The 15,181-nt window shown below is 42.4% G+C and overlaps 4 protein-coding genes across 4 annotated transcripts; all 4 read left to right on the forward strand.

Moving 5' to 3' along the window:
• Positions 1 to 32: 32 nt before the first annotated feature.
• Positions 33 to 2,681, forward strand: LOC308367045 (protocadherin gamma-A11-like; the record flags this gene model as incomplete). Its single annotated transcript, XM_080840868.1, has 2 exons — positions 33 to 2,432; positions 2,574 to 2,681. 2 exons carry the CDS (start codon positions 33 to 35, stop codon positions 2,679 to 2,681), a joined length of 2,508 nt encoding a protein of 835 aa, XP_080696994.1.
• A 581-nt stretch (positions 2,682 to 3,262) lies between these two features.
• On the forward strand, positions 3,263 to 5,743 carry LOC308367046 (protocadherin beta-16-like; the record flags this gene model as incomplete). Its single annotated transcript, XM_080840869.1, has 1 exon — positions 3,263 to 5,743. The coding sequence occupies one exon, from the start codon at positions 3,263 to 3,265 to the stop codon at positions 5,741 to 5,743; it is 2,481 nt and encodes an 826-aa protein (XP_080696995.1).
• A 590-nt stretch (positions 5,744 to 6,333) lies between these two features.
• Positions 6,334 to 14,978, forward strand: LOC308367047 (protocadherin gamma-A11-like; the record flags this gene model as incomplete). Its single annotated transcript, XM_080840870.1, has 2 exons — positions 6,334 to 6,639; positions 12,873 to 14,978. 2 exons carry the CDS (start codon positions 6,334 to 6,336, stop codon positions 14,976 to 14,978), a joined length of 2,412 nt encoding a protein of 803 aa, XP_080696996.1.
• On the forward strand, positions 7,420 to 12,223 carry LOC308366524 (protocadherin gamma-A4-like; the record flags this gene model as incomplete). The annotated part of the gene is made up of 3 exons (XM_080840242.1): positions 7,420 to 8,023; positions 11,108 to 11,817; positions 12,203 to 12,223. 3 exons carry the CDS (start codon positions 7,420 to 7,422, stop codon positions 12,221 to 12,223), a joined length of 1,335 nt encoding a protein of 444 aa, XP_080696368.1.
• Positions 14,979 to 15,181: the final 203 nt, after the last annotated feature.

A 15,181-nucleotide genomic window follows, 5' to 3' on the forward strand; every position in this document is an offset into this window, starting at 1 on the left:
TGTATGTGTTCACTACCTCTCACAAAGAGAAAATGTCGGACAACACCGTCGTGTGGCAAGTATTCCTGTTCGCTTTGCTCCTCTTTTTCTGTTCGGTGCACGGGCAGGTCAGTTATTCTATTCCCGAGGAGATGTCGAAAGGTTCTTTGGTCGGTAACATAGCGCATGATTTGGGTTTAGATCTGAAAAGACTGAAATCGGGCAAAGCACGTATTTATACGGAGGACAAAACTGAATACATCGAGCTGAATAAAGACAGAGGGGTCCTGCTTATCAAGGAGAGGATAGATCGAGAGATGTTATGCGGGCAGAGGACGCCATGCGCTCTGCATTTTCAGATTATTCTTGAGAATCCCATGGAATTATATAGCATTAATGTTGAAATCACGGATATAAATGATAATCCCCCGAGCTTCGAGAAGAATGAAATTAAGTTTAAAATCAGTGAGTCGGCAGTTACTGGTGCTAAATTTGTGTTAGAGAGAGCAAACGATGCTGATGTTGGCGTGAATGGTCTTCAGAGCTATCATTTAAATACCAATGATAATTTTGTGCTGATATTGAAAAACCAGCCAGATGGTAGTAAAATTGTGGAGATGGTTTTACAAAAGCCTTTAGACCGAGAAAAGCAAGAGACGTTGCCATTAGTCTTAACGGCTGTGGATGGAGGAGACCCACAATTATCTGGTACGGCACAGATACAGATCACCATACTAGACATAAATGACAATGCGCCTGTATTTACGCAGCCGATTTATAAGGCAAGTATAACAGAGAATGCTGCAAAAGGCACAGTTTTAACAACCGTCAGCGCTTCTGACGCTGACCAAGGGTCAAATGGAGATATCACCTATTCCATAACAAATATTTTGGATAAAACACGCGACATGTTTGAAATAGATGAGAAAAGTGGAGTGTTGACGTCCAAAGGGAAAGTAGATTATGAAAAGGTGCGTCATTATGAGATACATGTGCAAGCTAGTGATGAAGGGGGTCTAACGGATTCGTGTAAAATACAGATCGATGTGTTAGATACAAATGATAATGCACCCACAATCAATGTATTATCAATGTCAAATGTTATTGCTGAAGATTCCAAGCCTGGAGTTGTAGTTGGCCTGTTTAAAGTGCAGGACCCCGATTCTGGAGACGACGGTCGAGTTGAGTGCTTCACCAAGGACAATTTGCCGTTTACTCTAAAAGCGACAACGAATGGGTTTTACAGTGTTGTTACAGATGATGATTTAGACAGAGAAAGGAATTCAGTGTATAATATCACAGTGACGTGCAACGATGCAGGTTTGCCGTCACTCTCGAGCAGCATAAGTCTGTCATTACAAGTATCAGACGTTAATGATAATGCGCCCGTGTTCGAAAAGAGCTCGTATGAGGCCTCAGTCGTAGAAAACAACACACCGGGGATCTCTATTTTCAGGCTATTAGCTAAAGACGCAGACTGGAACCAGAATGCCCGTGTGTCATATATGTTGGAGGAATCATCAGTTAATGGAGTACCCGTCTCGTCTTATGTGTCTGTCAATGCTGAGAGCGGTGTCATTAATTCTGTACGCTCGTTTGATTATGAGCAACTTAAATCTTTCCATTTCCGCGTTAAAGCGCAGGATGGTGGTTCTCCCCCATTGAGTAGCAATGTCAGCGTGGTCATAACTATTCAAGACCAGAACGACAACGTACCACAGATTCTTTATCCAGTACAGACCAGTGGTTCCCTCGTTGCTGAAATTGTGCCTCGTTCAGCAGATATGGGCTATCTGGTCACTAAAGTGGTGGCTGTGGATGTGGACTCTGGGCAGAATGCCTGGCTCTCATATAAACTACAGAAGGCAACAGACAGGGCGCTATTTGAAGTGGGCACACAGAATGGAGAAATAAGAACTATCCGTCAAATCACTGATAAAGATGCGGTGAAACAAAAGCTGGCTGTTGTTGTGGAGGATAACGGACAGCCCTCTCGCTCTGCTACAGTCAATGTTAACGTGGCTTTGGCTGACAGCTTTCCAGAAGTACTCTCGGAGTTCATTGACTTTACGCACGACAAGGAGTACAATGACAACCTGACTTTTTATCTCGTCTTGGCCCTGGCTGTAGTTTCTTTTCTTTTCATCGTATCCATAATAGCCATACTGTCAGTAAAATGTTATAGATGGAGACGTGACAGGATGTTTTATAAATCAAACGGAAATCTACCGGTTATTCCGTATTACCCACCCCTTTACACAGACGTAGGGGGCACAGGGACTCTGCAACATGTGTACAACTACGAGCATTACAGGACAACTGACTCGCGAAAGAGCGATGTGAAGTATGGAGGCCCTTGTGGTCAGAGCATCATTAGTCTGGACACGAGTGGATCACAAACACTTCCTCATGTGCAGAGAGACATAATGAGCCCTGAAGACTTAAGATACCAGGTGAGCATGGTTCTTGTGTTTGCACACATACAAACACCCACGTCTCTCTCTCTCTCTCTCTCTCTCTCTCTCTCTCTCTCTCTCTCTCTCTCTTTCCCACTGTGTCTCATATACACAAACGTATCCTATCTTGCTGAACAGTTCGTGCAGATCATGTGTAAGGTAGGCCTCCATGTGGGTCAGCTCGCAGAGCTTTTCAAATCGCTGACCATGGTCCTGAAAATGGTTTTCAACCACTCCACTGTTTGAACATACTCACCTTCGGACGGTTTCTGTAGGTCGAAGAGAGTGCAGAGAGATTTGTTTGTCATGTCTGGAACAATGCAGTTGATGACTCATTTTAAGCATTTTGACATTTATTAACTGATCAGGTGCAATGTTATGGTTCATTGCACCTGATTACCTGATTTAAGCACTTTTTTTGGTTTCTGAGCGCTTTGTTGAATGAATGCAGAGATATTGGTATGGCATGTTTACTGCAATGTAATTGATGACTAATTTTAAGCAGCTTGGCATTGATTGATTAACTGATTAGGTACAATGGTTTGGAGTAGTGCAACTGATCAATTGTTTGGTTCCTGACTACTGTGATAAAATGTTGGTGCGATTTACCGGTGTAATTCTATTGGTTCAGCTCAGAGGGCCGCTGTTGGCCAACAGTATGTTACTGATGAACATAAACCATCCTACAAATCGTCCCTCCCCGACCATTCTTACATGACCAGTGTGAAAGAAAGGAGCAAAACGGAGCTGTAACCTTACGCTGCATGTTCATTTCCAACCTATGTGGGAGATAAAATAACCTTACTTTGCTTTTCCGAGCAGCAAGCATGGCTCGTCATAATTTATCTGGGATTCTACCGTCTCCAACCTGGACATTTTCGACAAGAGGAATAGTCCTTTTGTTCATGTCGTTCATCTCACTAAGCTCAGTGTACGGTCAAGTGAGTTACTCCATCGCCGAGGAGATGGCTAAAGGCTCTGTTGTCGGTAATATAGCACAGGATTTGGGATTGGACGTGAAAAGACTGAAATCAGGTAAAGCTCGTATTTATACGACAGATAGCACAGAGTTTATTGATCTGAATAGAGAAAGGGGAATCCTCGTCATCAAACAGAGAATAGATCGAGAGGCACTATGCGGACCGACTACGCCTTGCGCTCTTCATTTCCAGATTATTCTGGAGAATCCAATGGAATTGTACAGAGTAACAGTAGAGATTACCGATGTAAATGATAATGCTCCCACTTTTCCCAATGAAAAGCGTATTGAAATAAGTGAATCGGCTGTGTTAGGATCAAAATTTGTATTAGACAAAGCGATTGATCTAGACATAGGCATCAATGGTCTTCAAAGCTATACATTAAAACCGACAGATAATTTTGTTTTGAAACTGCATAGCCAGGCTGATGGTAGTAAAAAGGTAGAAATGGTTTTACAAAAACCTCTAGATCGTGAGAAGTCGGAGAATATTTCGCTTCTGCTAACAGCTATGGATGGAGGTGAGCCCCTTATGTCGGGGACAGTTCAGATATACATCACCGTCTTAGATATTAACGATAATGCTCCTGTTTTCACTAAGGCTGTCTATAAGAGCGTAATACCTGAAAATTCCAAGAAAGGAACATTTGTTACTTCAGTCAGTGCATCCGATGCAGATAAAGGGAGCAACGGCGAAGTAAGTTATTTCATTTCAAACAGTCACGACGTCGTGTCTGAATTGTTTCAAATAGACAAAAACGGTGATGTTATTTTAGTAGGGCAGGTTGATTACGAAACAGCCAAATACTATCAGATCGATATAGAAGCCCTAGATAAGGGTGGATTGTCAGACTCGAGTAAAATAATCGTGGATGTAACTGACGTCAATGATAACAGTCCTGTTATTAATATTATATCGCAATCCACTTCAGTTACCGAAGACTCCCCTGCGAACACAGTTGTAGCGTTGATTAGTGTAGATGATCCAGACTCTGATACAAACGGAGAAGTGCAGTGCAACATGAGTGACAACATTCCTTTTGCTATCAAGTCGACATCAAATGGTTTCTACAGCATAGTTACTGACAGTGCACTGGACCGCGAAACAGACGCCAAGTATATTATTACCGTGACGTGCTCTGATGAAGGTGTTCCGTCACTTTCCAGCAATATCACTTTCAGTTTACAGATTTCTGATGTGAATGATAATGCACCCCAATTTGAAAAGAGTTCATATGAAGCGTCCGTTATTGAAAATAACTCTCCAGGTCTCTCTGTATTTGTAGTTAGGGCCGTAGACGCAGACTGGAAGCAGAATGCCCGTGTTTCCTTTATACTGGATGAAGGTATAATTAATGGAGTAGCCATCTCTTCTTACGTGTCAGTCAATGCTGAGAGTGGAGTCATACATGCTGTGCGTTCTTTTGATTACGAGCAGATAAAAGACTTTCAGTTCCGCGTAAAGGCCCAAGATGGAGGCTCCCCTCCATTAACTAGCAATGTTAGCGTTAAAATAGTCATACAAGATCAAAACGACAACGCACCGCAGATTCTTTATCCAGTACAGACAAGTGGTTCTATGGTGGCAGAAGTGGTGCCTCGCTCAGCAGATGTGGGCTATCTGGTCACTAAAGTAGTTGCTGTTGATGTGGACTCTGGTCAGAATGCCTGGCTCTCATATAAACTTGTGAAAGCAACCGACAGAGCGCTGTTTGAAGTGGGCGCTCAGAATGGAGAAGTAAGAACTATTCGCCAAGTCACTGACAAGGATGCCGTGAAACAAAAGTTGACTGTAATAGTCGAGGACAACGGACAGCCCTCTCGCTCAGCTACAGTCAATGTCAACGTGGCAGTATCGGACAGTTTTCCTGAGATGCTCTCGGAATTTACAGACTTTACGCACGACAGGGAATATAATGACAATCTTACATTCTATCTAGTTCTGGCACTGGCTGTAGTGTCTTTCCTATTCATAGTTTCTCTTATAGCCATACTGTCAGTCAAGTGCTACCGATGGAGACGCGATCGGATGTTGTTTAAATCGAATGGACATCTTCCAGTAATTCCATACTACCCACCCCTTTACGCAGACGTTGGGGGAACAGGTACATTGCAACACGTTTACAACTATGAGGTGTGCCGCACCACTGACTCCAGAAAAAGTGATCTGAAATACAGCAGGCCCTCTAGTCAGAGCATTATAAGTCTGGATACTAATGGAACTCTGTCTCTACGGAATGCGCACAGAGAGAAACTAGTCATGGAAGACCAAGACGATCAGGTGAGCATGCACTATGCAGAAATTAGTTCATTTTCTTCATTGGACTAATTCGTTCATTCATTTTATACTGGTGTATATATAGAAAAACAGTTGTTGTTGTTGTTGTTATATTGTGTGACTAGAGCACACACGCATCTCAAAACATTTCTTTGAAATATTTTTGTTGAAACGCTGTACTGCTTTTTTAAATGTCCCTTCCATAAATATGTATTCACACATAGTTTCACGGACAATATTGCAAATATTTTTTTTTTTCTCTTCGTATGATAACCTTTACTGGTGTTCAATAGACTTTATAGAGACGCATTATTTCACTACAGAATAACTTAATGTAGTTCAACAGATCTGACTCAGAGTGACGCTGTTGGTCAACGTGTAGGATTGTGATTACATGAATTCCGACAGCCCCTCCCTTTATCATCTCAGCATATGAGACAGAAAAAGGATCTTACAAACAACTCCGGGTAGCAGGGAACAAACAGCCAGGGCATTATATGGTCGAGGATGTGGATGTTTTACTCTTTAACTGTGGCTATACAAACGACGAAAAACACGTTGTGTTTGCGGTAAAAGGGCGAGCAAACCAAAGGAATACCCTTATTTCACGGATTGTACTGTGTACCTATGACAAAGAGAAAATGTCGGGCAACACCGTCGTGTGGCAAGTATTGTTGTTCGCTTTACTGCTCTTCTTCTGTTCGGTACGCGGACAGGTTAGTTATTCTATTCCCGAGGAGATGTCAAAAGGTTCTTTGGTCGGTGGCATAGCGCAGGATTTAGGTTTAGATTTGAAAAGACTGAAATCTGGCAAAGCACGTATTTACACCGAGGACAGTACTGAATACATCGAGCTGAATAAAGACAGAGGGGTCCTGCTTATCAAGGAGAGGATAGATCGAGAGATGTTGTGCGGGCAGAGGACGCCATGCGCCCTGCATTTTCAGATTATTCTGGAAAATCCCATGGAATTATACAGCATTAATGTTGAAATCACGGACATAAACGACAACCCTCCGAGCTTCGAAAAGACTGACATGAAATTTAAAATCAGCGAATCGGCAGTTATTGGGTCTAAATTTGTGTTAGAGAGAGCAAATGATGCTGATGTTAGCCTGAATGGTCTTCAGAGTTATTCTTTGAACACAAATGATAATTTTGTACTTAAATTGAAAAACCAGCCAGATGGTAGAACATTTGTCGAAATGGTTTTACAGAAGCCATTGGACCGGGAAAAGCAAGAGACTCTATCTTTGGTTTTAACAGCTGTAGATGGGGGAGACCCACAGTTATCTAGTACTGCACAGATTCATATCACTGTCTTAGATGCAAATGATAATGCGCCTGTTTTTACGCAGCCGATTTATAAGGCAAGTGTCGAAGAGAATGTTCCAAAGGGCACAGTTTTAACAACAGTAAGTGCTTCAGATGCTGATGAAGGCTCTAACGGAGACATCGTATATTCCATAACAAATATTATGGATGAATCTCGCGACATGTTTGAAATAGATGAGAAAAGTGGAGTGTTGAAGTTAAAAGGAACCGTTGATTATGAAAAAGCACGACATTACGAAATAGATGTGCAAGCCAGTGATGAAGGGGGTCTAACTGATTCGTGTAAAGTACAGATCGATGTTTTAGACACTAATGATAACGCACCCATAATCAATATATTATCAATGTCAAATGTTATTGCTGAAGATTCCAAGCCTGGAGTTGTAGTTGGCATGTTTAAAGTGCAGGACCCCGATTCTGGAGACGACGGTCGAGTTGAGTGCTTCACCAAGGATAATTCACCTTTTACTCTAAAAACGACGACAAATGGGTTTTACAGTCTCGTTACAGATGATGATTTAGACAGAGAAAGGTATTCAGTGTATAATATCACAGTGACGTGCAACGATGCAGGTTTACCATCGCTCTCTAGCAGCATCAGTCTCTCGTTACAAGTATCAGACGTCAATGATAACGCGCCCGTCTTCGAAAAGAGCTCGTACGAGGCCTCAGTTGTAGAAAACAACACACCGGGGATCTCTATTTTCAGGCTATTAGCTAAAGACGCAGACTGGAATCAGAATGCCCGAGTGTCTTATATGTTGGAGGAATCATCAGTTAATGGAGTACCCGTTTCCTCTTATGTGTCTGTCAATGCTGAGAGCGGTGTCATTAATTCAGTGCGCTCGTTTGATTATGAGCAACTTAAATCTTTTCATTTCCGCGTAAAAGCGCAGGATGGTGGTTCTCCCCCATTGGGTAGCAATGTCAGCGTGGTCATAGCTATTCAAGACCAGAATGACAACGCACCACAGATTCTTTATCCATTACAGACTAGTGGTTCGCTTGTTGCTGAAATTGTGCCTCGTTCAGCAGATGTGGGCTACCTGGTCTCTAAAGTAGTTGCTGTTGATATGGACTCTGGGCAGAATGCCTGGCTCTCATATAAACTACAGAAGGCAACAGACAGGGCGCTATTTGAAGTGGGCACACAGAATGGAGAAATAAGAACTATCCGTCAAATCACTGATAAAGATGCAGTGAAGCAAAAGCTCACTGTGGTAGTGGAGGACAACGGACAGCCCACTCGCTCTGCTACAGTCAATGTGAATGTGGCGTTGGCTGACAGCTTTCCAGAAGTGCTCTCGGAGTTCAGTGACTTTACGCGCGATAAGGAGTACAATGACAACCTGACTTTTTATCTCGTCTTGGCCCTGGCTGTAGTTTCTTTTCTCTTCATCGTATCCATAATAGCCATACTGTCAGTAAAATGTTACAGATGGAGACGTGACCGGATGTTTTATAAATCCAACGGAAATCTACCGGTTATTCCGTATTACCCACCCCTTTACGCAGACGTAGGGGGCACAGGAACTCTGCAACATGTGTACAACTACGAGCATTACAGGACAACTGACTCCAGAAAGAGTGATCTGAAGTATGTCAGACCTTGCAATCAAAGCATCATCAGTCTGGAAAACACTGAAATCCAGACTCTACCGCATGCGCACAACGAGAAATTGATTGACGACACTGACGATCAGGTGAGCGTTTAGGGGTGAGATATATTCTCTACTCTCTACTATGCTATACTATGCTATACTATACTATACTATACTATAATGTATATTACATGCTTTATTGGATAATGCACTTCCTCATTTTATATTACAATTCCAAATTCCGACATTAAGTCAGAAATAAAGTTACGTATTTATAAAGGGTGACTTTTGTTGTATGCAATATTGATGACGCCACAATATTGTGAAGGTCTTGCTGCATTGGAATCCAGCATTGTGAGTAGTTTTTTATCAGTTGATTTTTTTTATCAGAACCATTTGTATTCATGTGCTGAAATTTGCAGTTCTCAGGAAGACATACAACTTCCATACTAACAGCCAGTCTAATTCCTTTTTACATGTAGTACTCGCTCCTTCTAAGACATACATTCTTGCATTTCAAGGCTTGTAGTTCTTCTTGTTTGACTCGTAGTGCCGCTGTTGGTTAGGGGGTTGCAGCTGAGAGAAAAGATATCAGGCAGTTCCTCCCACTCGTCTCAATACGTCGTCGAGAGGAACAGTCGAACACAGACCATCGTACTGTTAACACCAGGGCAGGATATTTCTTTTGTTTGCTCACGGACTATTGAAGGACTTGGATGTATGCAATTTGGATAACTATCCTCGCCAATGATTTTCAGTTTAAAGCGATACATGTTTTACGTATTTACGAAGAAAATGCTGGGCAAAAACAGGACACGGCAAGTACTATTATTCCTTTGGGTTTTTGGTCTCGGTTTAGTGCGTGGACAGGTTAGCTATTCAATTCCAGAAGAAATGCCTAAAGGCTCCTTTGTTGGAAACATAGCACAGGATATGGGATTGGATTTGAAAAGACTGAACACGGGCAAAGCCCGCATTTACACCGGAGACGATACTGAATACATCTCGCTGAACAAGGACAGGGGAGTCCTCTCTATCAAAGAAAGAATAGACAGAGAGGCATTATGTGAGCAGACAACGCCATGCGCACTACATTTTCAGATCATGCTAGAGGATCCTTTGGAATTCTACACAGTCACGGTAGAAATAACAGACATAAATGATAATCCCCCCGTTTTCAGGCAGAGTGAAATGAAATTTGAGATAAACGAATTGGCACAAACAGGCTCCCGTTTCGTTTTAGAGACAGCGAATGACGAAGACGTCGGCGTCAATGGTCTCCAAAGCTATACACTGAATCCGACCGATCATTTCGTTTTACAATTATATAGTGACCCAGAGGGAAACAAAAATGTCGAAATGGTCTTACAGAAGTCATTAGATCGAGAGAAAAATTATATTTTATCATTAATGTTGACAGCTTTGGATGGAGGAGAACCCCAATTGTCTGGAACAATGCAAATACAGATCACAGTGTTAGATGCAAATGACAACGCACCAGTCTGCTCTCAGTCCGTCTACAAGGCAGTAGTGTCAGAGAATGCGCCACCAGGGACTATTTTAACTACAGTTAGTGCCTCTGACGCTGACCAAGGCTTACACGGAATGGTATCATATTCAATTTCTACAAAAGGCGCAAATTCCCTGTTCGACATTGACTCCCGCGAAGGAGTAGTCAAATTAATTGGAAGCATTGATTATGAAAAACAGAAATATTACCAACTAAATATCCAAGCTAGAGATCACGGGGGGCATGCTGATGTATGTAAAGTGATGATCAGTGTGAGTGATATCAATGATAATAAACCAGTCATAAGTATAATGTCGAAGTCAAAAGAAATATCTGAGGATTCAAAAAAAGATACTGCTGTAGCTATACTTAGTGTACAAGACCCAGACTCTGGAGAAAACGGAAAGGTCCAGTGTTTCATAAACGACGAAATACCGTTTTCACTCAAATCTACATCAAGCAACTTCTTTAGTTTGGTCACAGAAAGTGAGTTGGATCGAGAGCGCCAGAAAGATTATAACATAACCGTGACGTGCACTGATGAAGGAGTGCCCTCGCTCTCTAACAGCGTCACACTCTCTTTGCATATATCAGATGTAAACGACAACGCTCCTCTGTTTGAAAAAGGTTCATACGAGGCCTTCATTCTAGAAAACAACTCACCGGGTGTTTCCATATTCGCCATTCGCGCACAAGATGCAGACTGGAACCAGAATGCGCGTATCTCATACATGCTAGAAGAATCCACAATAAATGGAATATCTGTTTCAGCTTACGTATCTGTTAATGCTGATAATGGCGTAATCAACGCACTGCGCTCTTTCGACTACGAACAAATCAAAGATGTTCAGTTTTACGTTAAAGCCCAAGATGGAGGCTCTCCTCCACGGAGCAGTAATGCGAGTGTGAGAATCATTATTCAAGACCAAAATGACAATGCCCCTCAAGTGCTATATCCGGTGCACACAGGCAGTTCCCTTGTGGCTGAAATGGTGCCTCGTTCGGCAGATGTGGGATATCTTGTGACAAAAGTGGTGGCTGTTGATGTGGACTCTGGCCAGAATGCCTGGCTCTCATATAAGCTGCAAAAAAACACAGAGAGGGCCCTGTTTGAAGTGGGCGCACAAAATGGAGAAATAAGAACCATTCGCCAAATCAATGATAAAGACGCTGTGAAACAAAAACTATCCGTTGTAGTGGAGGACAACGGACAGCCCCCTCGATCGGCTACTGTCAATGTTAACGTGATCGTAGCAGACAGCTTTCCTGAGGTGCTCTCAGAGTTCAGTGACTTAACGCACGACAAGGAATATAATGACAATCTCACGTTTTATCTCGTCTTAGCTTTGGCGGTAGTCTCTTTTCTTTTCATCGTTTCCATCATTGCTATTTTCTCAGTGAAATGCTACAGGTGGAGAAGAGAGCGGATGTGTTATAAATCCAATGGACACCTCCCTGTCATACCGTATTACCCGCCTCTTTACGCAGATGCTGGCGGCACAGGAACTTTGCAGCATGTGTATAATTATGAAGTGTGCAGAACAACAGACTCCCGAAAGAGTGATCTGAAACACATGCGACCTTGCAGTCAAAGTATAATTAGTCTCAACACAACTGGAACACTTACCCTGCCACATGCGCAGAGAGAAAAACTCATAAGTGAGGATTCAGACGATCAGGTGAGCTCATATTCAGATATTTTCGAGTTATTGTACATCACACATTTAGTATGCTAAGACAATGTAATGATTTGCAATGATCAATGACAACTTGCAATGATTATGGCAAAAACAGTTGTTAGAATCGAGCCATTGTTGTCGCTGGCCTTGGTCCTGATTTGAATCAGTTGCTGTTTCATAGATCTGTTCACAAGGAACTCTCTCTCTCTCTCTCTCTCTCTCTCTCTCTCTCTCTCACACACACACACACACACACACACACACACACACACACACACACACACACACACACACACACACACACACACACACACACACACACTAATGTAAGTTTGTATGTAAATATTCATAAGCTTGTAACCATATATTGTGTCTTCATATACAGTATATGTGTATCTATGAATAAGTCCTTTGCCAAGAGTTTTCCCTATATATATATTTTAGATTTGTGTAGTTGGATAGATTGGACTCTAAGTGCCGCTGTTGGTCAATGTGTTAGAGTTTGCTGAAAACATTTAAGAGGTACCTCCCCATAACGTCACAGTGAATCAGATAAAGAAAGCCAGCCTTAACCCATGCATCTGTAGTCGGGGGAAAATATCGAGTCGGGCACAGTATTCTTTCACTGCAGGTTTATATCTGTAAGATCACTGCACTGCACAATACTACTTTGGAATACACGAATAACCGGATATCTACGTTTTGATGACAAGAGAGACTGTGTTTAGGACTGATTTCGGAAAAGAAAAATGTCGGCCAGGACAATGGCTCGGAGCTTACTGGTATTGATGTTGATTCACTGTCTCTGTTCGGTGGATGGTCAGGTCAGTTACTCCATTCCAGAGGAAATGTTGGAGGGCTCTTTAGTGGGTAATATCGTGCAAGATTTGGGCTTAGACATAAAAAGACTGAAAACAGGCAGGGGCCGTATCTTCACGGGTGACCAGGCAGACTATATTGCGCTTGACAAGGACAGGGGAATCCTTCTCATCAAAGAAAGAATAGACCGAGAGGCGCTGTGCGGACAAATATCGCCATGCGCTTTACATTTTCAGATCATTCTAGAGAACCCGATGGAGTTATACAGTGTGACGGTAGAAATTACGGATGTTAACGACAATCCTCCCAGTTTTGAAAGAAGTGAAATGAAATTTGAAATAAGTGAAAATGCTGCAATCGGTGCTCGTTTTATGTTAGAGATAGCAGTTGATCCTGATGTTGGTACTAATGGTCTTCAAACCTACACCCTAAACCCTACAAAACATTTTCAACTGAAATTAAATCAGCAGCCAGATGGTGGGAAGATTGTAGAAATGGTTCTTCAGAAATCTCTGGACCGGGAGAAACAGGAAGACATGACACTGGTGTTAACTGCAGTTGATGGAGGAGAGCCTCAGATGTCAGGGACAGTAAAAATACACGTTAATGTGTTAGATGTAAACGACAATGCTCCAGTTTTTACGCAGCAGATTTATAAAGTATCTGTTAAGGAAAACTCCGCTAAGGGAACCCACTTGACCACAGTAAGTGCCACTGATGCAGACAATGGCTCTAATAACATACTTACCTACTCTTTGTCACGAAGCGCTGCTAGTATATCCGATATGTTTTCTGTAGACACGCGTAATGGAGAAGTTACGGTGATCGGTCAACTAGACTACGAGAAAGCGCGAAATTATCAATTTTATGTTGAGGGTAAAGATGAAGGGGGCCTTTTAGATTCCTGCAAAATTATCGTGGACGTTATAGACGTGAATGACAACAGTCCCGTTATTAGCACTATATCGAAGTCCAGTACAACAGCTGAGGATGCCCCACTTCATACAGTAATTGCTATGATCAGCGTGAATGATCCAGACTCAGACAATAATGGTCAGGTGAGCTGCAGCATTAATGACAACATTCCTTTCGCTATCAAGCCATCGTCAAATCGTTTCTACAGCATAGTTACTGATAGTGAATTAGATCGGGAGACAAACTCTGCATACAACATAACTGTAACCTGCTCTGATGAGGGTGTACCCTCCCTCTCTAGTCACGCAGATTTGTCTTTAAAAATAACCGATGTAAACGACAATGCGCCTGTGTTTGAAAGGAGCTATGAGGCTTCTGTTCTAGAAAACAACACACCGGGGCTCTCGATTTTCACCGTCACAGCGCGAGACGCAGACTGGAATCAGAATGCTCGCGTTTCATACATTCTGGAGGATTCGTCTGATAACGGAGTGCCCATGTCGTCTTATGTTTCTGTCAATGCAGAGAGTGGTGTGATCCATGCTGTGCGGTCATTCGATTATGAGCAGGTTAAAGCTTTTACATTCCACATAAAAGCGCAAGACGGAGGCTCTCCTCCACTAAGTAGCAATGTCAGTGTTAAAATACTTATTCAAGATCAGAATGATAATGCACCACAGGTTCTATATCCAGTGCACACTAGTGGATCTCTGGTCGCTGAGATTGTGCCTCGTTCAGCAGACGTAGGCTATCTGGTCACTAAAGTAGTTGCTGTTGATGTGGACTCTGGACAGAATGCCTGGCTCTCGTACAAACTCATGAAAGCGTCAGACAGGGCCCTGTTTGAAATGGGCGCACAGAATGGAGAAATAAGAACTATCCGCCAAGTGACTGATAAAGATGCTGTAAAGCAGAAGCTCACTGTGGTAGTGGAGGATAACGGACGGCCCTCTCGCTCAGCTACAGTAAACGTCAATGTGGCATTAGCAGACAGCTTCCCTGAAATACTCTCGGAGTTCAGTGACTTTACGCACGATAAGGAGTACAACGACAACCTGACTTTTTATCTCGTCTTGGCTCTGGCTGTAGTTTCTTTTCTGTTCATCGTATCCATAATAGCCATACTATCAGTCAAATGTTATAGATGGAGACGTGATCGGATGTTTTATAAATCCAACGGAAATCTACCGGTTATTCCGTATTACCCACCCCTTTACGCAGACGTAGGGGGCACAGGAACTCTGCAACACGTGTACAACTACGAGCATTACAGGACAACTGACTCCAGAAAGAGTGATCTGAAGTATGTCAGACCTTGCAATCAAAGCATCATCAGTCTGGATAACACTGAAATACAGACTCTACCGCATGCGCGCAACGAGAAACTGATTGATGACTCAGATGATCAGGTGAGGGTTTTGGAGTAGATTTTTTCACAATCATTTTACACACATCTTATTCTAAAGTATCATGTTATAATTGTTTTTCTTGGAGACACGTTGTCAAATACAACATTAGGCATTCATTGTCATGTTCAGCCTACTGGAATGTGAATTTTTCAATGTGTTGCGAAAGTCTTGTTTTGCAGTTCATGTGCGTAGTAGCAGTGTATCTGTAATTGGTTCATATT

The sequence above is a fragment of the Sprattus sprattus genome, assembly GCF_963457725.1.
Source record: "Sprattus sprattus genome assembly, chromosome: 6".
Lineage (NCBI taxonomy): Eukaryota > Metazoa > Chordata > Actinopteri > Clupeiformes > Clupeidae > Sprattus > Sprattus sprattus.